Here is a 23,418-nt window from a genome sequence, read left to right as displayed (position 1 = left end):
GGCCAGTCACATACATGCTGTATTTTCAACAGCAGAGCAGGCATTCCAAATGATGTTGGCGAACCTACATCATGGAGACTGCAATGATTCAAGATGGGACATCCCAACTAATTTCTGAGTAACTAGTGTAGGCACTAAATAACCCTGTTTTGCCCGCAATGCGTGCATTGAGAGAATGTGTTTTGAAAATGAGTTGGCACTACTCCTCTGACTAGGAGATTAACAATCTTCATGCATTTAACTGACAAGTGGTTTTCATCTCCAGACCCCCCTGCTCCCAGTGACTGCTTTCCATCGGTCATCACCTTCAATTTATCCAAAATCCTATTCTCTAACTTGAATCAAGAGTCATTCACCCACCATCCCTCTGCTCATTGACCTATATCAGCTACAGTTACACCACAATAAGAAAATATTGGCTCACTTCAAAAGCAACTTAGTTTCTTCCACACCCCCACCATTTCTCTGCAGCCTTGATCTCTCTCCCCTCCAGATGCTCATCCAAATTTTATTTGAAAGGTGCAACTAAATTGGTTTTCACTACTCAGGCCATTCCAGATCCTGACCATTCTTACATAAAAGTTTTTGTCTCCTGTCACCTTCAGTTCTTTTGTCAAAACACCTTCCAATATTGGCTTCTCTAAGGAGAAGTGCTTTGATTTTAAATCTTATCCACATAAGCAAATTTATCCTAACTTCATGATCTTCCCCAGTCCTACTTGATTCTGCACTACCTTGATATGCTTCTCTTATCCATTCTCCGGTCACTTCTCAAATCATGTTTGCAAACATTTGATCTCCATGCTCTGCAACTTAATATGCGTCTTAAATTCTATTTGTATCTGCCCCCAAGGTTTGCCTCTCCAATGAATGTGAAGCTCTCATGATGCACCAGCAGATGCTAGTGGAGAAGGCTTATATAATGCCGAAAATAGAGGACACTTACCCATCAATATCTTTCTCAGGAAGCACTGCATTTATTGCTGCATCACTCATGACAAGGTTATGGGGCAGAACCAAGCCCCTGATTTTAGGATCGTCATTTAGCTTCATGATCTCATCTAAAAGCTGTACCATCAAGGAAAATACAATTACTCAACTTCTACTTATTAATGTGGACTTGAGCATCAAAGTATTCATAATTACATAACCAAGCAGAATTTGCCATCAAGCTAGATAGGCAGAAATTAAGACCGATAACCAAACGCTGAGTCAAGCACACTGGTTTCAAGGAGAGCGTTAAGAGGAACTAAAGAGACACAGAGGTGTTGGGATGAAACTGTGTAGCTTACAGCCACGCCAACTAAAGGTTCAGCCACCAATGGTAGGGTAAAGGAAACAGCGTGACCAAACATAAAGGAACGGTTTGTGAATTATGGGGCGAAATCAGGATCTAGAGACATGGAGGGATGAAGTTATGGAGGAGACATTTGAATATAAGGCTTAGAACCTTTAAATCAAGTTGCTGCCTCACTGTGCTAACGTTTAACAGTAAACTCAGAGGCAATTGGTGAACTGGACTTGGTGCAAGCTCAGGTTTATGGAGGGTGGAAGGCTGCCAGGGCACAATTTGTAGTGGGAAGCTTCAATTTAAGATCAAGTTTATAAAACAGCTTTTCTTCAATTTTAGAGGAATTGAGTTGAAAAGTTTATGTTAACTCCATATGGAACCTTGTTCTGACCACACTTGTGCCAGTTCTAGTCTCCAAAACCACAAGGATGATACCAGAATCAAGAAGAAATCCTTTGACTCTTTCTTCTGGAACGGAGAGTTCTGAGGGGTTACCTGATGTCTTTAACGTTATGATCAGGTAAATGAAGAGATATTGTCTTTTGCAAAAACTAAGAGAACATTCTTCATCCAGAGTGCTGACTGAGTAAATTTTACTATTACAAAAACTGGTTAATGTGAAGAACACAACTGTATTTAAGATGAAGGTGAATATTTATATGGGGAAAGCAATGTAGGATAATCTGACAGGAGGATAGTGAAGAGCATAAACACCAGCAGAAATCTGTTAGAAGACATCCATTGTAAGGCATGGAACCAAGTTATGAAATTTTATGTAACCTGCACAAGGCCCTGATTAAGAATAGAGGTAATTTTGCTCTTTATTACTAAGCAATGGTGAACTGTTCATCCATATTACACACAACTTTCAGGCGTTTGAAGCAGTCTAAGAAGTTAACTTATAAAAATAAGGATGAGAAAATTCAGTTACCTCCCCTGTCGCAGTTTCTTCTGGTAAACATATATGAACAACATGTAGGCCAACCTAATTTTTAAAAAAAGATTTCAATACATTATAACAGTCACCAAGTAATTAATTTGAATATTTACAGCACTTTGAACATTCAGTCAAAAAAACTGAATTCCATGCTAGGCTTCAGAATATAATTAAGCCCTATTAATCCTCATGCAATACGAAGGAGTGCTCCATCACAGAGGATGCTATTAGAATGGAATATGGCATCAAGGCCCATTTAATCTCTCAAGATCATGCGCCATGTGAACAATTACTTTCTGAAGAGGAACAGAGGAGTTATCTGTGGTGTCCTAATAAATATTCATCACACAATCAACATCAAAAAAACAAAATCTGACCATGATCACATTGTGTGGGACCGTGCTGTGCATAAATTAACTATTGAATTGCTCACATTTCAAAAAATTTTAATGGTTGTAAATTAGGCTCTCAGATATCTTGTGGTTGTGAACAGCTCTGAATAAACAAACTCCTTTTTCTTTTTTGTGTAGAACTTTTACTCTTTCATTCAGTCTACATTTGATCATATCTGCTTTTTAAAATATACTTTTCTTGGAAAAATAGATTTTTTAATATTACAAGTACAAAACAATACAATCTGGATTAGTAGTGCTGGAAAAGCACAGCAATTTAGGCAGCATCCGAGGAGCAGTAAAATTGATGTTTCGGGCAAAAGCCCTTCATCAGAAATACAGACAGAGTGCCTGAAGGGTGGAGAGATAAATGAGAGGATGGTAGGGGTGGGGAGAAAGTAGCATAGAGTACAATAGGTGAGTGGGGTGGGGATGAAGGTGATAGGTCAGCGAGAAGGGTGGGGGAGGTAGCAAAGAGTACAACAAACTAGCAAAACAATACAATTCAAAACAATATATAAAAAAAACATAAGTTAAAAAAACCCAACCCACCATCATGTACAAACGTATAAACATATATAGAAAAGTACAGATAAAAAAACCAAACTAGCTATTTTAACTAAATAAATAAATAACCAATAAATTAATAAATAATAATAACACAGCCCAGCCAAACAAAACGCTCATATGTTCACAGTTCCTCCTCCCTGAATATTGGACTCATAAAACACAATCATTACAGCTACATAAACACCCTTGTTAGCGTGGGTGCAGGTATTCCAGGTATTCCAAAAAAAGGGCTGCCATGCCTTATAAGAATTCTCAGTTTTATAGTGTACCATATTTGCGAGAAAATCCAAGGGAATATGTTCCATAACAACCTTCTGCAAACTCGACAGGTTCAGGAGGTTTTTGGATATCCAACCTAGCAAGATATTCTTTGTACAGAACATGAGAATATTGAAAAGTTTTTTTCTTATGCACTTCTACAGGGAATACAATGGGCAGGCCCAGAAGTAGAGAGATACAGTCCTTCTCCACCCTTACCCCCAAAATCCTCTCCATTGCACCCACCACAGCATTCCAATATGTTGAAGCCTAACACAAGACCAGAGACAATGGGTAAGAGCACCGGTACAGACCTTGCACTTGGGACATGCTGAAGATACCAGTGGTTTAAATTTTGACAAATGGTCTGGAGCCCAGTGGACCCTGTGGAGAATCTTCAACTGTAAAACATGGGGCCTACTGCAAATTGATATCTTCCTTGCATTCTCCCAAATATCCCCCCATGCCTCTGAGGAAACTTCAACACCCAGCTCTCTCTCCCACACTCTGCAGAGTCGATCAAACTCATCTGAGGGGCACTCCCAAATGATGATATAAAGTACTGACAGAAAGTGTACACCTACCACTTAGCTGGAAATGTGTTGCTGGAAAAACGCTGCAGGTCAGGCAGCATCCAAGGAGCAGGAGAATCGACGTTTCGGGCATGAGCCCTTCTTAGTCGATTCTCCTGCTCTTCGGATGCTGCCTGGCCTGCTGTGTTTTTCCAGCACCACATTTTTCAATTTTTAATGTCCAGAAGGTCCACTCCCCCCATTCTGTGAGGCAGTTGCAGTTTAGCTAATTTAATGAGGGGCCGCATACAATATCAAATAAAAGGAACTGAACCAGCCGTTCAGCCTCCTGAATGTTTGCTTATTGAAAATCAGGGGGAGCATCCATATAGGGTATAGCAACCGGAGAAGAACATTCACTTTAATAAGTGCTATCCGATCCAACCACAAGACCGGAAGTGCCTCCCATCTTTGAAGGTCTTGTTTAATTTTATCAAATAATTGGATAAAATTGGCTTTGAACAGCCAATCCAGAACTGGAGTAATGAATATGCCCAAATACACAAAACCCCCATGACCACCTAAATGGGAATCTACAGTCATCCTCAAGATCCAGCTCCTTCGTAAGACCACCCATAGGCATAGCCTGATTTCACAAAATTAATCTTGTACCCTGAAAAAGCACCAAACACGCAAATGCATTGCATCGCGCAAGGTACTGAAACTGCTGGATTTGTCAAAAAAAAACTAGGACATCCAACGAAATCTTACGTAACTTGGACCCCACTTCTAGAGCTGATGTATTGGGATCTCCACGAATGGCCTCCGCCAAAGGTTCAATCACCAATATAAAACGTAATGGTGAAAGGGGACAGCCCTGCCGGCTGCCCCTAAAAATAATAAAATTGCTTGATCATACCCAGTTGGTGATGACCGCCACAAGAGGGCTACCATACAGAACCTTGACCCATCTTATAAAGACTTCGCCCAAACCAAATCTCTCCAGAGTATAGAAAAGGTACGCCCACTCAACTCGGTCAAATGCCTTCTCTGCATCTGGAGAAATCACCAATTCCTGTATTGATATTGTTGACATGCTTGAATTACATGAAGCAGCCTCCTAACATTATTGGAGGATGTGTGACCCGTTATGAAGCCAGCCTGATCCTCTTTAATACCAGAAGATTACAGAGTCTCCAACCTTAATGAGAGCCTTAGAGAAGATTTTAAAGTCCACATTTGAGAGAGAGAGAGAGAGAGAGAGAGAGAGAGAGAGAGAGAGGGCTGTACGAAGCACAGTCATCTGGATCCTTCCTTTTTTAAGGATAAGTGAAATATTGGCCTCTCTCAGAAATGGTGGGAGAGGATCATGACTGTAAGAACTATCGGGCCTAACAGTATACTTATAAATTCCTTATAGAATTCACTGTGAAGTCCGTCAGGACCGGGCACCTTTCCATGCTGAAGCTGCCTCACCTCTTGCTCTGATAAGGGGATATTCAAAAAAGGACTCTTGTTCAGGAGTCACGTCTGGGAGCTTCAGATCCTTAAAAAAAGATACAATTTTGGCCTGCCCCTCCTCACAATCCTTGGATTGTTATAACTTAGAGTAAAATCTCTGGAATGCCATATTAATCTTTTTAGAATCACATGTTAAGCTCCCAGACCCTTCTCTAATTGCTGTCATGGCTTGTGGGCACTCCTTTTCCTGGCGAGATACACTAAGTATTTACCTGGCTTGTCACCATGATCATATAACCTTTATTTTGCAAAAGAAAGCTTCTTCTTTGCCATCTGCGTGAGCACAGAATTCAAAGCAGACCGCAGCGCTGTAATCCTCTGTAGGTTGACCAACGAGGGTCTAGTTAGTTGAAGAGGGCATGGTGGCACAGTGGTTAGCACTGCTGCCTCACAGCGCCAGGGACCTGGGTTCAATTCCCGCCTCAGGCGACTGCCTGTGTGGAGTTTGCACGTTCTCCCCGTGTCTGCGTGGGTTTCCTCCGGGTGCTCCGGTTTCCTCCCACAGTCCAAAAATGTGCGGGTTAGGTGAATTGGCCATGCTAAATTGCCCATAGTGTTAGGTAAGAGGTATATGTAAGGGTATGGGTGGGTTGCGCTTCAGCGGGTCGGTGTGGACTTGTTGGGCCGAAGGGCCTGTTTCCACACTGTAAGTAATCTAATCTAATCTAATCTAAAGTAAGCCTTCTCGACTGCCTTCAACCATGCTTCCTCCCCTTCTGCCACTCCCTACTGGCAGAGTAAGAAATAACTAACCCCCCTAGCGTAGGCTTTGGCAGTTTCCCAGAGGACGGATGAACTACAAACCAAGCCTAAAATTGACGTCTAGGAATGCCTAAAATTCCTGAGAGAAATAGTCCACAAACTTATTATCCTTGAGGATAAAGGGATACATTCAGCAGTGCCTTGAACCCATTGTAAACGTCCTTAATCATAAGGTACACTGCAGCATGATCAAAGATGGTATTATTACCAATCGTACAACATGCCACCAAATCCAAGATTACCGCAGGGTTCAAAAAAAAATCAATCCTAGTGTGACATCTGTGCGGATCGGAGATAAAAGTAAAATCCCTGCCTGTACGGTGGAGATGCCTCCAGACGTCCACCTACTCCGACTCCCTAGACAGATCCACTAACTGCTTAGTTTGTACAGAGGGTATCAAGGGACCATTGGGCAACCTGTCTACTGTGGGATACACGAGATGGTTAAAATCTCCCCATATAATGATGTGCCGGGACGCGAGACTTATCAGTTTAGAAAAAACATCTACCAAAAATTTAAGGGAATGAGCTGGAGGTCAATAAGTATTTAAAACACCATATTCTTCTCCATTTATCAAGGCTTTAAGAATTACAAACCTCCCATGTGTTTTTAAACACACTAACAACTTAAATGGGAGATTCTTCCTAACCAATATAACCACTGCCCTACTTCTGGTATTAAATGATGAAAAATAAACTTGGTTAAAACCATTCTGCTGTAATTTCAGATGCTCCTTGTCATCTAAGTTTGTCTCTTGTAACAAGGCAATATCCACCTTTTCCTTTCTCAGGCTCAAGAGTACCTTCTTCCGCTTAATTGGTGAGTGATTTCCCTTGATATTCGAGGTACACCATTTAATCAAGTCATTAGCCATAACCTTCTGCAATAACATTTAGATTCCAGAAAGGAGGACCCGAACCACAAATCACTGAGCCTGAGTGTCACATGATCCACTAAGTATAAAAGCTACAAAAGCTAAAACCACTAGATTTAAAAAAATCTACAAAACTATTAAAAATTAAAAATGAAAACCAAAAATACCTATCAACATAAAAAGCACCAATTTTTTTTTAACAAAACGATAAAGACATACCCAAACAACATTTATACATACTAAAATTGTTCAAATTAGGTTAATTTGTCCACAAAGTCTCTTGTCTTCTCAGATGTATGGATCAATCGAAGGTGATCTGAAGCACCGCCAAATACCTCGGAGTATTGAATCCCAAGCTCCCTCAGTCTTCTCTTGACACTAACATAAAATTTTCATTTCTGGATCACTGTCGCTGAAAGGTCCTGAAAGAACATGTTCGGAGAGCCCCCTGGATTCTTCTCCTGGATTCTGGAAGCTTCCATGACATTCTCCTTATCCCAGTAATGATGGAACCACACTAGGAGAGAACGATGACCCAGACCCAACCTCCACACTGTGACCCGATGAGCCCTCTCTAAATTCAATCCTCTCATGCCAGCCTCCAAGTCAAGGAATTTCAGCAGCTAATCCTCAACAAATTCCACAGGCCACTCATCTTCCTTACCCTCAGGCAGACCAATGAATGTTTTTTTCTCCTGCCTCTGTTCTCAAGATCATCCACTTGGTTGCGCAAATTACAGACCTGCGTTTCTAGGGTTTGGATTCTATCTTTGGATGAATTGGCATCAGCTTCCACCCTTATGATCCTGTGCTTCACCTCATCCGTCCTCTTCTTCCAAGTCTCCCAGCTGCTGCTCATGCTTCTGCAGCATGAGAGAGATTGGAGCCAGCTTCTCTTTAATCTGTTTCCCCAGCATCACATGAGATTTCACAAGCTCGTTCACCAGGGCCTGGAAAGTAATCGACTCAGAGGATCCTGCAGGCTGGGCCACAGGCTGGCCTTAGACACTCCTCCCTTTATCGACATCTCTGGATGGCTAGAAACTCAGGTAAGATAACTTTTAGAAGTTTCTTGGGACTCCGGATCTTTCCGAAGTCCCAAGATATCACGATGGTTCGGGTTGGGCAGGTTGAAGGTTCGTCCCGCTTGTGCTGCGTTGCGGAGATCTGCAGTGCGATCTTCTTAGATCACCATCATCTTGGATATCCTCTTTCTGCATTTTTAACCATTTAAAAACATTTACAGCATAAAATCTACAAAAACTAAAACAACTGCAGATGCTGTAAATCGGGGCAAATTCAGAAGTTGCTGGTAAAACTTAGCAGGTCTGGCAACATCTGTGAAGAGAAATCAGTTAGTTAATGTTTCGGGTTTGGTGACCCTTCCTCAGAACTGTTCTGGACCTAACCTAAAATGCAAACTGAGATTTCTCTTCGCAGAAGATGCCAGACCTGCTCAGCTTTTTCAGCAACATCTCTTTTTGTTGGGGAAAATCAACAAAGTTCCTTAGACAGCACATTTCAAACTCTAAGACATTATCATCTAGAAGGATGCGGGTAAGACACAGAAACACAACCAATTTCATGCTCCCCTCCAAGGCGCTTACTAGCCTGACTTAAACATGTATCGGTATTATCTTATAATTGGAGTGTCAAAATTCTGAAACATCATTCCCAACAATATTGTGGGTCTACATATGCAAAATTGATTGTAGCAGTTCAAGACAGTAGCTCACTACCATCTTCCCATGAACAACAAGGCATTGTTACAAATGGTGGTGCACCGAGTGAAACCCATATCCCATGAATAGAAAAAGGTTAAAAGAGATCAGACGTTGGGAATTCTGTAATTAACAACTCATCTCCTAACTCCCAAAGGCATGCCCATAGTTTACAAGGCATAAGTCAGGAGTATGACGAAATGCTCTCTGAAGCAGTCCACTTGTTTGGCAGTCTATCCACTATCAGTACACTACAGCTGTAGGGTGTACAATTTACCAAGGTGTATGGCAGCAAAACAAAACTCCTTCTGCAGGATATTCCACACTCAAAACTTTCTACTACCTAGAAGAATAAAGGCAGCAGATGTATGGGAACACTGCTGTTTGACTTGAACTATATAGTTGTTCCTTCACTGTTGTTAGGTCAAAGTCCCAGAACTCCCTCCTCAATAGCACTGCAAGTGAAATGACATGGCATGACAAAGATCTGTCACAAAGCTAGTCCCTCTTTTTTTTAAAAAAAAGCTGATCCTTGGCTCAAGGAGACTCTATCCTTGATTTTTTTTCAGAGGGGCAATAAACCAGGCCAAGCTCCGACCAATCTGGCTTGGTAAAGAGATGAAAAGGATTTTGAGAGGCCTTTTGTCAACAGATGAGATGATCTATATAAAGAGAGGGGAGAGGTCAGCTCTCTAGCTGAGCTGAGCAGTTTTAGTTCAGTCTTGAACTGGCAAGTTCAAAAGAGAGCGGTGTGGAAACTCATTTTTCTGCCCTTCAACTTCAATCTGTAAGCATATGTTCCACTTATACTGTTTTCTTTTAAAAAGGGAGTTTGCTTATTGGGACTGTTATATATTCAGCACAGCATAATTAAGTCTAGTTAGATAGGGTGAGTTCTGTAGGGGTTCTTTATTTTCATTGCATAATTTTGTGCATAAACTTTTGTCTGTTTTTAAAATCTAGTAGTCAACCTAACTATCTTACTCCAGATAATTTTCACTGTACACTTACCAAAACAAATTGCAAAGTTATGGTCTTAAACTGGCATCTTAAGAATGTTTTGAGTGGTCTGGCCTAGTCCATAACAGATTGAGCATTTCAAGGCAGCTACTCATCACCATCTTGTCAAAAACAATAAGTGGTGACCTTGCCACTGATGACTACACCCTGTACAGAGTCATTTATAAACTGTTCACAAAGCTGTTCTTCAGAGCATACCAGTCAACATATACTTGCATGTAGGACCATTGACATATGTATTAGGATTAAAGCTTACAAAAATGATATAAAAAGTATATACCTACAAAGGCATAGCCTCCTATCGAGAGGTTTGGTAATCAGCCTCTCATAATCACTTTCATGTCACTCAGTCCCTTTGACATTTCCCTGACTCTACTAACTTTCCAGAATTTTTCTCCAGATAGCCACTAAATCTCCATCGATGGTTACATCAGCCCTTTTTAAAAAATGGATGTTAGAATTAAAAGGTTGATTATACATAGATGATCCCCATTATGATAAATGAATAATCTCCCATTCTAATATCACAACTTCAAACATCTTCCATTTCTTTGCCAAACCTGATTATTCGGTCTCAGTTATTTCCTGTTCACTCATCTTGCTCAATTTTGCCCTCCCCAAAAATCAGATGCTTTTGTTCTAGCAGTGGTTTAAATCCATAGTAAACATGGCATAGCCTACATCATAAAATTAGTTTAGAATAATAAAATGATTTTCCTCATTTGTTTTCATAGGGAGGTGGCAGATACTAGAGGGGCAGGAATGTGAAAAGAAGGTTAAAGGAAATTTGACAAAGGTTTCAAAGTCATGACATGTCTAGTCAGTTTAGAAAGACAGAGACTGCTCCCATTGGTGGAAAGATAGAGAACTAGAGAGCAAAGGCAGGAGTGGGGCTTGATGAGTTGATCTTGCAGAGATTTAGCAAGGACACTACATGCTGACTAGCTTCATTCTCTAATGCAACTATTATTCGATTTTCAGATGATTTAAAGTCATTTTCTGGTCACTTGTACCAAGTTTTAAGACTTCTAAATCTGTTCATGCCATCTAGTGGCGAGCACGAAGACAAGACTAGAATCATAAAATCCATATAGTGTGGGGAAGCAAGGCATTCGGCACATCAAATCCACCACAGGCAATTTAACATGCACATCTTTGGATTGTGGGAGGAAACCCTCACAGATACAGAAAGAATGCGTCCGCACAGACAGTTGCTTGAGGCTGGAATCAAACCTGGGTTCCTGGTGCTGTGAGGCAGCTGTGCTAACCACTGAGCCACATTGCTGCCCCAGAACAGGGGCTTCTCCTGCTGTAGTCCAAGACCCTCAAAAGATGTAACTTCAATTGTTAAAGGTACAGATGCTGTTATGCTCAAATTCAAGGTTAGATTCCTCCATTTGTTATGGATTTAGATGGGAGCTTCTCTGTAGCTTCCTTTTCTTAGGTTCATCACAGGGTTAATTTAAAAGCAGACCTTTCCCTTCTAGAAAACCTTCTCACTGACAAGGCATTCTTGAGTTAACAAAGTATGGAGTTTATTATTTAAACACAAGAAGAATTAATTAAATAACAAACATAAGAAACGAGTCCAAAAAGATAAAAGTTAAATAAAAGACATACAGATAAATTTTCAAACAGCAGATACTTAAACGTTGCTGCAGCGTTGCAAGTTACCAGTTGTATTGATGTAATTAATTTCAATTTCAAGATTCTTAGTTTTGAACTTTGGTTGAGATTCTGTTGCTATGACTAGTTTTGACTGTGATCCAATTCTAACATTTAGGCAAGAAAGGATCCTTTGTTGTTTGACCTCCTACTGAGATGACTTCTAGCATTCAAAATTCAAGTCAGGGGTAAATTCAAATGCAGGGGTAACTAGAAACATAGAATATAACAGTAGGCCATTCAGCCATTCAAATCTGCTCTGCCATTGAATATAACCATGGCTGATCATCCAACTTAGTACCCAGTTCCCCTTTTATCCCTACACCCTTTGATTCCTTTAGCCCCAAATAATTATACCTGGTTCCTAAGTAAAAACTGAAAAACTGCAGATGCTGTCGATCAGAAAATAAACAGAAACAGCTTGGAAAGCTCAGCAGGTCTGGCAGCATCCGTGGAGAGAAGTCACAGTTAACGATACAGGTCTAGTGGACTCTTCCTCAGAAGTGATGCAAAAGTGTGCCAGAGACTGCAACAAGAGGAAGAGACAGGGACAAGAGGGTGAGTGTACATCTTCTAATTACCTCTTGAAAACATTCAAGATTTTGGCCTCAACCATTTTATGCGGCAGAGACTTCACAGGCTCACCAGTACCTGGGTGAAAACATTCTCCTTATCCCTGTTCCAATGGGCCTATCCTTAAACTATGACCCCTAGTTTTGGATCCCCTATTCATTGGGTACATCCTTTTTGTATTTATCCTGTCAGAATTTTATAGGTTTCTGTGAAAGCTTCCCATATTCTTCTTAACTCCAGTAAATATTAGTCCAAATCATAATAGTTCCCGCCTCAGGCGGCTGACTGTGTGGAGTTTGCACGTTCTCCCTGTGTCTGCGTGGGTTTCCTCTGGGTGCTCCGGTTTCCTCCCACAGTCCAAAGATGTGCGGGTCAGGTGAATTGGCCATGCTAAACTGCCCGTAGTGTTAGGTAAGGGGTAAATGTAGGGGTATGGGTGGGTTGCGCTTCGGCGGGTCGGTGTGGACCTGTTGGGCCGAAGGGCCTGTTTCCACACTGTAAGTAATCTAATCTAATCTAATCTCTCTTCATTTTGAGTCCAGACATTCTAGAGCACAACTCTACAATTGTGATCTTCTCAGCATGCTGTCACTCAAACCCAGGTTGGTGTACGCAAAGTTCAGTCCCGCTAGCCCACATTAAGTGATGAAGCTAGCTTTTTAATGCATGCCTGTGTGTGTTATTCAGAGGGTAAATACAAAAGATGCATTCAGTTTAGGGCATAATCAGAAGGTAGCTTACTGGGGAGCAGCGTGTTATCTGCTCCTTGATATCTTTGCAGATATTTTGAGAGTTCGCAGGCTATTTTGACTTGAAGTTTGAAGATCCTGTCACATCTTTAGGTGAGATGTATTGTGAATCTCTCTCTCCAGCCAGCCATATACAGCTTTTTTGGCAAAAAACACATTTTAGAATTGCAAGTTTAAAACGTCCACAGTAATTTGGAATTCTGATCCATAATCATAACAATACAGGTGCCCAACACATTTGCTACATTCTCACATGGGCTATTCTTATATTTCACTTGACCTATTGATTTTAATTTCTAACCAATAGAGAGACTTAAATACTTCAATCAATTTTCAATAGAACAGTGCAGTTTATAGGACAACTTGACCTAAGTTACAATTACAAAAGAATGGGACCGGGTTGATGGAAGACAGCAGGGCAACACTGTACCTACTCTCTAGCATGCCATGAATTGGCTACAGACATGGGAATGAGGCAGCAGAATCTTCCATCTAAAAAAGTAGGAGCAACAGCTCCCAAGGATTCTACCCTTGAAGGGCCCAAATCTTAAAGGGATATCGCTGTCAGAGCAGAATTGAATACATAAGACTTGAATCTATCTTAATGCTCCAAAATGTCAAGAACAAGTCCTTCAGCAAGATTTCACAACTAAGGTGGAGAGCAATTGTAGGCACTGGGATACATTAAAAGGAGTAGGTGAGAGTGGAGCAAGGAGTTGATGAAATGTTAAACGGTACCTGCAATAGAATGATACTGGCCCAAGTCCTATACCTAATGTAAGACATTCAAACCACAATAGCTGCTGCAAGTGTGTGGATGAAGAGATGTCAGTGGCCAGTTTGAACTATCAATCTAAGAGAATCTGGATACAGAGATTGACAATCCTTTCCCAGAAACAGACCAGTGGACTTACCAGCAGAAATGTTAGCAGAGATACAAACAGAGATACGGAACTTATTTTCACTAAGTGAGGGGAAGACTGAGAATCAAACTATTTTTTTAAAATTAAGACAGGAAACACTCCAAAATTGTTCTATGGTTAGGAAGATCACAAATGCAGATCAATTTAGTAAAAGAGAAATAAACTGAAGTTGTTTGATTCAGAGAATGGTAGGAACCAAAAATTGTCAAAATTCCAACTTACTAAAGAATGAGAAGGAAAACAAGAAGTTTTTTTTTCCTCTCAGCAATTTATAAAGATCAGACAGATGCACACTGCCTTAGAAGCTGATGGAAGCAGATTCAATAGAAATTTTCAAAATGGAATTTGAACAGTAACTTGAAAAACAAAACATGTGCAGGCTAAGAGCAGTGAACAAGATTACTGGACAGCTCCAAAAAGCTGACACAGGGATCATGAGCTAAACAGCCCCTTCTTGGTCTATACAATACCATAGTAGAACTGTATGAATTATAAAATTCATGTATTAACAGAGAGGAAAGGAAACTGGGTAAAACTTGTGATAAATAAATGTTTAAACAATCAACAATTTACATTTTGAACATACTGATGAAAACTCACCTCTGCTGCCATCTTTTTGACCTCCAATATATCATTATCGGTAATCTAATGGGAAAATAATCATTTTTTTTTAAATTGGATGTGGCAGGGGATACCAAAATCACCTGTCAGAAAACTTGCACAAACCTCAAATACAACTTCACCTGAAAATTATAAAACAAGGTGATGGAGCATTGGGATGGTGATCATTCAATATACAGAATATCACATACTTACCTGTATCTAATTCAATAAAAGTTTGCTTCTGAATATACAGAGTATAAAATTTCTGTAATCAAGAAACATTGTCGGTCTCTATTGGAAACAAACACTATGGTGAGACAGATCACCCCTTCCTTTTTCAACCCTAAAGCTTAGACAATAATGAAAAGGAGTCATTTTATTAACGTGTACGTGTGTCAAAAGTGGTTCAGTGAGTAAAAATGTTATTTCAAAATCAGAAGATCTTGGGTTCAAGCCCCACTCCAGAAACTAGTTATCTACGCTGTAGAGGGGTTAATCTTCCAAATTAAAAGTAAACTAATGCACAAAGGAGCCATGAAACTGTTGAACTGTCATATAAGATCCCAAGTTTCACTGCTGCCCTCACTTGGTAGGGCCTAAATGTAACTCCAGTCCCATAACCAACACAGTGGCTCATAATTGCCTTTTGAATTGACCCAGAAAACCAAAAGGTAACTTTGGACGAGTAATAAATTATCAGCTTTGTTGGTGACAACCAGTGTTCTGTCAGCTGTTCAATAACAGCAACAATATGGTTTTGTGACCAAATTAAATCATGGACCAGGGTGGGACGGGCTAAAAACAGAATTCATTTTCCGATTGTTGACCAAAAAGAAACATGCAAATTTACTTTTAGGTATCTTGAAAACCAACCTGAACAATGGCCAGTCCTGGGTGAAAGCGCGGCTCATTTTTCTGTAAATCTGCCAATTCTGTTTTACAATTCAGGATTATTTGCCTAAGGGAGAGTTCAACAGAAATATTCAGTTAGCTTTAACAGTATTCATAATCAGAGAAAAATAAGTCTTGCATCAACAATTAAATGCACAACACACCTCTCAAGAAATTGGGCTTATTTACCTTTCAATCAATCAATGTACTAACTTTATCTACACGTTTGACTGTATCTACACAATTGTAGTGTAAACACACTGTACAAATTTAGAATTGGTATCTAGAAGTAATTCTTCACTCCCCTGAAGTTGCAGTCAGAATGTTGCTTGCTTCCAATGTAGATTACAACTTTAATGCTGGTGGGAAATGAAAAATCTCACACAGAATATTCTATTGTAAAAGTGCTACATAGGCAAATTTTAGATAGACAGATAGATTTTAAATCGCTACACTTGGAATGGTCAGAAGTCCCATTAAAAGCTACTATTTACAATGGTCACCATTCTGGATTGTTCCCCTATATCATAAATACCCAGGATTGGATGGGGGAGCAAGAGATGTATCCCTTCCACTGCACCTCTAACCCCCACATTCCCTTATCCAACCTTAACCACATTCCTGGTTGGAAGAACTGGTCATGTCCACGCTGCATTTCCCACGTTAACAGTGATTCCAGTTCAATAGTAGTTAACTGGATGTAAAGCACTTAACATCATGACCAGAAGGATTTAAATGTAAACTATTTCAATCTCTTTCCCTGTTAAAGAAATCGCTTTTGCAATCTTCTTTGCAACGATAATGATTTGCTTTAAGGGGAAGTATGCTTTTTAATACACAATTACTTGTTCAAGGGAACCCTGTCTAACCTCCAACCACCAGCACTAAACTCTCAATTTGCCAATGGAAAATCTAATCATTGACCAAATGTACAGCTTTGTTTCTTGTTCCTAAATCTCCTCTACTTCTTCCTCAAGGCAAATCCAACTCACTCTTCAACTAGTCAGCTGTCCCTTGATTCAAAGATTTGAATCAAGGTGCCTGAGATTTGCTTGATTTTACAATGGGTTTTCATGAACAAGCTGATTTTTGAATTTCAACTTCGGGTTCACAAGATGTTCCAGGAAGCAACTGGATTGCAATGCAGGATTTGCTTCAGTTTTTCAATAAAAAATAAAATGCTAGAGAAACAGATGTAGAGGTGCTGGTGTTGGACAGGAATGGACAAAGTTAAAAATCACAACACCAGGTTACAATCCAACAAGTTTATTTGGAAGTACAGAGTTAACATGGAGTCCAATATGACTTCTCTGAAGCACTGAGGGGGGGTTGAAAAATAATGAGAGTTTATGCTGTTGGAGAAAGAAGATAAAATGATGAATGATTTTATTGTCATGTGAATTTTACAGCAAGAATACAAAATACATTAAGAAGCTTTCATTTGTCACTACAATCTGTCACCATTTTGAATAATTAAAGAATAAGGATTTTTTAAAAAACAGCTTAAAGACAGTCCATCAGTACTGAACCAGTTTATCAACAAAGGGGCTTGCACCACCATCCTTCCTCAACCACTTCACTGTCGTCTACACCAGACCCAACCAATGAAGTTGTCGATCTTCAGGCACCATCTTTTAGAGCTGGGCTGATACTCCTCCGCCACCACCTTGCCACTGCCTGCACCAGACCAACCCACATCAGAGTTGCATCTCTCACTGCTTGGCCTGTCTCAATGTCACTGTGATGTCCTTCTGCCATCATGAGCACTTGGACGCAACCAACAAAGTCGTCAATCCTCAGGTGCCATCTTTCCCCACTGGGCCTACCACACTGACGAGGTAATGGTGAAAGAGAGAGAGTCAGAGAAAAGTTAGAGGGCAAGGAATTTAGAAATCAGATGTCTAGAACAAAAGACAATGGAGCAAATATGATCATAGAGAACAAAAAGCAATGGTCCAGTGTAGATGTTAACAGACTATAAGTCAGCTCTGACAAAGTGAGAAAACAAAAACAAGATACAGACACTAGAGAAATAAAATACACAATAGAGGACAGGTTTCACGGTCTGAGGTTGTTGAATTCAATGTTGAGGAGCTGTTCCTTGAGTTGGGATGAGCTCCACTGGAGTAGTGCATCAGCCATTCTTAGTATAGAAATGTAAGCACAAGAGCAATCTGGGAGGGAGAGGAGTTGATAGGGTGATAGAGGAGTGAACCAGTGTCACAGAAAGAACTCCTCTGAAACACTGATAGTCAACAGTCACTTTGGTCTGCTTCCTTTTCATTTCTTGTTTGCAACCACTCTTTATTGAAATGCTAAGCAGCAGAAGGTGAGAATTCTGCATGCAGACTGAGTGGAGATGTTCTGCAAGGTGTTCATTCAGTGTGCATTTGGTCTACACATGAAAATGAGGCTCTAGTGTGAAAACAGTCGCCTAGATTGAATGAAGTACAAGTAAACTGCAGCTTCGCCAAAATGTACTGCCGTGGACAGTGAGAGGAGATAAAAAGCCCAGTGTTACATTTTCTGTGATTGCATGGGAAGATGCTCTGGGAGGGAAATGAGTCATTAGAGTGATGCAGGTTTGAACCAGAGTGTCACAGAGGGAACAACCTCTTTAGACTGTTTATAGACGATTTGGTCTGCTTCATTTTCTTTCATGATGAAGGGTTCCAGACCATAACGTCGATTTTCCTGCTCCTCAGATGCTGCCTGACCTGCTGTGCTTTTCCAGCAACGCACTCTCAACTCTGATCTTCAGCATCTGCAGACCTTACTGTCTCCACATCATTAAGATTTTGAGACTGAAAACATCATGGCACTTAAATGGTCAAATTATCACTATTTTGAATGGTAAACTTCTTCCAATCATTAAAATCAGTGCACCAATCCTCCAAAAAGACTTTCAAAGTATCTCTAGAGCATTACTTCCGCTTTGCCTGGAATGTTGACTTTTTGAGAGTTGAGTTGAGTTGAAAAGCGTGGTGCTGGAAAAACACAGCAGGCCAGGCAGCATCTGAGGAGGAGAATCGACGTTTCGGGCATAAGCCCTTCTTAAGGAATGAGGCTGGTGTGCCAAGCTGACTGAGATAAAAAAGTGTGTGGGGAAAGGCGGGGGGGGGGGGGGGGGGGGGGGGAGGGAGATTTGGGGGAGGGGTGCTGGGAATACGATAGGTGGAAGGAGGTGAGGGCGATAGGCCGGAGAGAGGGTGGGGGGGCAGAGAGGTCAGGAAGAAGATTGCAGGTCAAAGGACGGTGCTGAATTCAGGGGTTGGGACTGAGATAAGGTGGGGGGGGAGCGGACGTGAGGAAGCTGGAGAAATCTACATTCATCCAATGTGGTTGGAGGGTTCCAAGGCATAAGATGAGGCGCTCTTCTGCCAGGGTCTGGCGATGGAGGTGGAAAAGGACCTGCATGTGCTTGGCGGAGTGGAAGGGGGAGTTAAAGTGTTCAGTCACAGGGCGGTTGGGTTGGTTGGTGCGGGTGTCCCAGAGGTGTTCCCTGAAACATTCCACAAATAGGCAGTCTGTCTCCCCAAAGTAGAGGAGACCACATCGGGTGCAGCGGATACAGTAAATGGTGTGTGGAGGTGCAGGTGAATTTGAGACAGATATGGAAGGATCCATCGGGGCCTTGGAGGGAGGTGGGGGGGGGTGGCCGCAAGTTTTGCACTTCTTGCGGTTGCTGGGGAAGGTGCTGGGAGTGGAGGTTGGGTTGGTGGGGGGGGGTGTGGACCTGACGAGGGAGTCGTGGAGGGAATGGTCTCTCCGGAACCCTGATAGGGGACGGAAATATATCCCTGGTGGTGGTATCTGTTTGGAGGTGGCGGAAATGACGGAGGATGATACGTCATTTCCTCCACCTCCCGTACCTACGCCTTTGAACCCCCGTCCCTCCAATCGCCACCAGGACAGAACCCCACTGGTCCTCAGGTACCACCCCACCAACCTCCAGATATATCATTTCATCCTCCGTCATTTCCGCCACCTCCAAACAGACCACCACCAGGGATATATTTCCCTCTCCACCCCTATCAGTGTTCCGGAGAAACCACTCCCTCGTCAGGTCCATACCCCCCACCAAACCTCCACTCCCGGCACCTTCCCCTGCAACCGCAAGAAGTGCAAAACTTGCGCCCACAGCTCCCCCTCACCTCCCTCCAAGGCCCCAATGGATCCTTCCATATCCGTCACAAATTCACCTGCACCTCCACACATCATTTACTGTAGCCACTGCACCCGATGTGGTCTCCCCTACATTGGGGATACAGGCCGCCTACTTGGGGAACGTTTCAGGGAACACCTCTAGGACACCCACACCAACCAATCCAACCACCCCAGGCTGAACACTTGAACTCCCCCTCCCACTCCACCAAGGACATGCAGGTCCTTGTCCTCCTCCATCGCCAGACCCTGGCCACATGACGCCTGGAAGAAGAGCGCTTCATCATACACATAGCAACCCTTCAACCACACGGGATAAATGTAGATTTCTCCAGCTTCCTTATTTCCCCTCCCCCCAACCTTATCTCAGTCCCAACTCCTGAATTCATCACCGCCCTCTTGACCTGCAATCTTCTTCCCGACCTCTCTGCCCCCACCTCCTCTCCGGCCTATCACTCTCACCTCCTTCCACCTATTGTATTCCCAGCGCCCCTCCCCCAAATCCACCCCCCCCCTTTTTATCTCAGCCCGCTTGGCACACCAGCCTCATTCCTTAAGAAGGGCGTATGCCAGAAACGTGGATTCTCCTGCTTTTGGATGCTGCCTGGCCTGCTGCGTTTTTCCAGCACCACACTTTTCAACTCTGGTCTCCAGCATCTGCAGTCCTCACTTTCTCCTTTTTGAAAGTTTAGAAAACTCCTGCCCAGTCTATCAAAGTTGATTTTGTCTGAATGATCGTGAAGCCAACTTCAAGAAGGAAACTAAATGCTTGTTCCACTGGATCCAAAAGAATGTGGCAGAAGCATTGTTGTAGAATTTTTTTGCACTCTTGTGATTCTTCATCTACAAGAAATAGGTCAGCTATTCCTCTGTGAAAGACATTCAATCTGAATTCTGCTTAACCCCTTCCACATAAGCAAGAAATCATGCATCAATAATCAGCATTGATTTCACTCTCTGCATCATACTGACCAAGGATCTTTGCATGGGAACTCAAATCCTCCCCTCACCCATGGCTCCAGACTCACTCCCCTTTAAACTTGCTCTTTCTTCTCTCAGATCTCTCACTTCTTGGTTCCTCTTTCATCGCTCTGTTCTTCTGCAGATCTCTACAACCTTTTCCTGGACTCCTTTAAATCATGTCCTGACCTCGATAGCCTTTCCATTCTTAATTCCACTAATTAACTCAGTCGCTACACCCTTTTAACTCTTATCTACTCCTGAACATCCTTCCTACTATCCCAGAAGCTTTTTAATATTTCCATTCCAACACACTCTCTTCCCAGAACCTTTTTAAATGTTCCCTTCCACTTCCCTGAGCCATTTTAATGTAAGAGCATAAGAAATATAAGCCAGGAGTAGACTATTTGCTCCTTCATACCTACGCCACATTCAATGCAATCACAGCTGGTCTTCTTCCTCAATTCCACTTTCCCTCAATATCCCTTTATCCTTCTACTCCGAACTCCACAAACTTCTCAATGACAGTGTTCTTTGCCTTGGGAATGCCAACCTTTGCTTACACATCTGAGTCCTAAATGGCTAAACAGCTCATTCTGGGTGATCCATTCTAAGATGCAATCCAGTGAATATCTGATACACTCCCTTTAACAGAAATATTTCCTTCTTAAAAGATCAAGATTGTGCACAATTCTTTAGGTATGGTCTCACCAAGCCCAAATGCAACTGCAGGAAGTCTTCTTCACTCTTTCTTAATGGGTCATCATACCTGTGTTAACTTCATACAGAAGGACTACCGAAGTTCCTTTGGAGTACCAGCATTTTCCAGTCTTTCACAATTTAAAAAAACATAGTGCTTTGCTATTTTTTCATCCAAAGTGGCTGACTTCACACTTCTCTTAATGACATCACATTGTTGCCCACTCACTGTTCACATCCTCTACATTCATGTCGCAGCTTGCTCTTTTGTCTATCACAGAATCTCCTAACCTTACCTGCCCGATGGAATTCCTTTAACCACCTCCTTACCACCATGTGGAATCTTTTAACGCATTGTTCTCACCCACTAAAAAGCCTCCACACTCTTTGCCCACCCTCATCCCAGGACCTGTTAGTGATCTTCTCTTGCCATCCTGGGCTGCTGGAACCTCCTTTCTTCCCCTTCCCCAGTTCCCTTTAACCCAGCCTCTTCTAATGCACAGATCCCTTAAACTGCCTTCTCCCTATCCAGCATACACTCTCTCCCAGGCTCCTTTAAACATCCTCTCCTCACCTGAGCCTCTGTCGCCATTGCCATAGAGTCCTTTAATACTTCACTGTAGCCCACACTCGGATCCCTTTCTCCACACACCCAAAACCCCTTTAAATCTGTATTACCGCACACCCAGAATAATTTAAAACACCCCCTTCTCCACATCCAAACTCACTTGACCCTCATTCCTCCAGCACCACAGCCCTGCAAACCACCTCTCACTCCCTCACCGGCTTCTCCTTAACTCCCTTTTAACTTCCATTTTCACTCCCCAGATACCACCCCATCTCCTCCCTGGTTCTATCTTCCAGCTTCCCCATCCCGGGATCTTCCCCAACCCATGAAGACCGTTCAAGCGGGTCCCCTCACATTTCCCCCTAACCGCCATCTCTCAGTCCCTCTGTCCCCCCATCAGGTCACACCGGAAAGGTCCCAGGCTTACCTAACGCTCCTCTTCACCCTGGTACCGGATCCCGGTGCCAGTTCATCCTTGATGCCGATGGCCGGTAACCGTTGAGCATAGCCCCGGAGGCCGGCCGGCAGCCCACGCCAGGTGGCTCCGCCGGCTGTGACCGCCGCCGTTGCTGCCCCCCGGCCTCTCGTTGCTAACGACATCCACATGGTTCAATCTCGCGCTCGCGGCGAACAAAAAACTGAAGTAGCTCGAGCTTGCGCACCCAAGACTAAACCCGCCCAGTTTCCCGCCTCTTCAGCGGTGGACACACCCCCATCCCGCCTCTGACCACGCCCCCTGGCTCCTAATCCCGCCCGCCGGGCCTACCCTCCGCCATCAACACCAGCCCTTAATCACGCCTCCTCCTCTCGTCCTTAGCCACGCCTCCTCCCCCTCGCCCTTAGCCACGCCTCTTCCATCCCCTTTCCGCGCCCTCCAGCCTCAAGTCCGCGCACTCTTCCCTACCTTGACCCCGCCCTAATCCAAAACTCCGCCCATGACCACACCCTCTAGCCCCTGGTCACGCCCACCACTAGGGGAATTAGGTGAGTGGCAAGAAACAGAGGGCGATGGTTAAGGGATGTTTTCTGGGACTGGAAACCTGTGTCCAGTGACCCCTTCCTGTCTGCACTTTGTCCAAATGATTTGCACTTGAATTTCGAGTAAAAAATGAGGTCTGCAGATGCTGGAGATCACAGCTGCAAATGTGTTGCTGGTCAAAGCACAGCAGGCCAGGCAGCATCTCAGGAATAGAGAATTCGACGTTTCGAGCATAAGCCCTTCATCAGGAATAAGAGAGAGAGAGCCAAGCAGGCTAAGATAAAAGGTAGGGAGGAGGGACTAGGGGGAGGGGCGATGGAGGTGGGATAGGTGGAAGGAGGTGAGGGTGATAGGCCGGAGTGGGGTGGGGGCGGAGAGGTCAGGAAGAGGATTGCAGGTTAGGAGGGCGGTGCTGAGCTGAGGGAACCGACTGAGACAAGGTGGGGGGAGGGGAAATGAGGAAACTGGAGAAATCTGAATTCATACCTTGTGGTTGGAGGGTTCCCAGGCGGAAGATGAGGCGCTCCTCCTCCAGCCGTCGTGTTGTTGTGTTCTGCCGGTGGAGGAGTCCAAGGACCTGCATGTCCTCGGTGGAGTGGGAGGGAGAGTTAAAGTGTTGAGCCACGGAGTGATTGGGTTGGTTGGTTCGGGCGGCCCGGAGGTGTTCTCTGAAGCGTTCCGCAAGTAAGCGGCCTGTCTCACCAATATAGAGGAGGCCACATCGGGTGCAGCGGATGCAATAGATGATGTGTGTGGAGGTACAGGTGAACTTGTGGCGGATATGG

At 43.0% G+C, this 23,418-nt stretch overlaps 1 protein-coding gene across 3 annotated transcripts in view; it reads right to left on the bottom strand.

Annotated features, from left to right (window-relative positions):
• mthfd1l (methylenetetrahydrofolate dehydrogenase (NADP+ dependent) 1 like) overlaps positions 1 to 22,297 on the bottom strand; it is a 173,562-nt gene extending 151,265 nt beyond the window's left edge. For all 3 annotated transcript variants that reach the window (XM_060831051.1, XM_060831052.1, XM_060831054.1), the window contains exons 1-5: positions 22,082 to 22,297; positions 15,246 to 15,330; positions 14,370 to 14,414; positions 2,223 to 2,276; positions 947 to 1,068 (exon numbers count right to left, since the gene is read on the bottom strand). In XM_060831051.1, the coding sequence (XP_060687034.1) occupies positions 947 to 1,068; positions 2,223 to 2,276; positions 14,370 to 14,414; positions 15,246 to 15,330; positions 22,082 to 22,260 (485 nt within the window). In that variant the 5' untranslated portion in view covers positions 22,261 to 22,297. The remainder of the gene's footprint in view (positions 1 to 946; positions 1,069 to 2,222; positions 2,277 to 14,369; positions 14,415 to 15,245; positions 15,331 to 22,081) is intronic.
• Between the last annotated feature and the right edge of the window lie 1,121 nt (positions 22,298 to 23,418).

Source organism: Hemiscyllium ocellatum, chromosome 10, assembly GCF_020745735.1.
Source record: "Hemiscyllium ocellatum isolate sHemOce1 chromosome 10, sHemOce1.pat.X.cur, whole genome shotgun sequence".
Lineage (NCBI taxonomy): Eukaryota > Metazoa > Chordata > Chondrichthyes > Orectolobiformes > Hemiscylliidae > Hemiscyllium > Hemiscyllium ocellatum.
The sequence above is the reverse complement of the archived record's forward strand: the minus strand, read 5'-3'. Positions and strand labels throughout refer to the sequence as shown.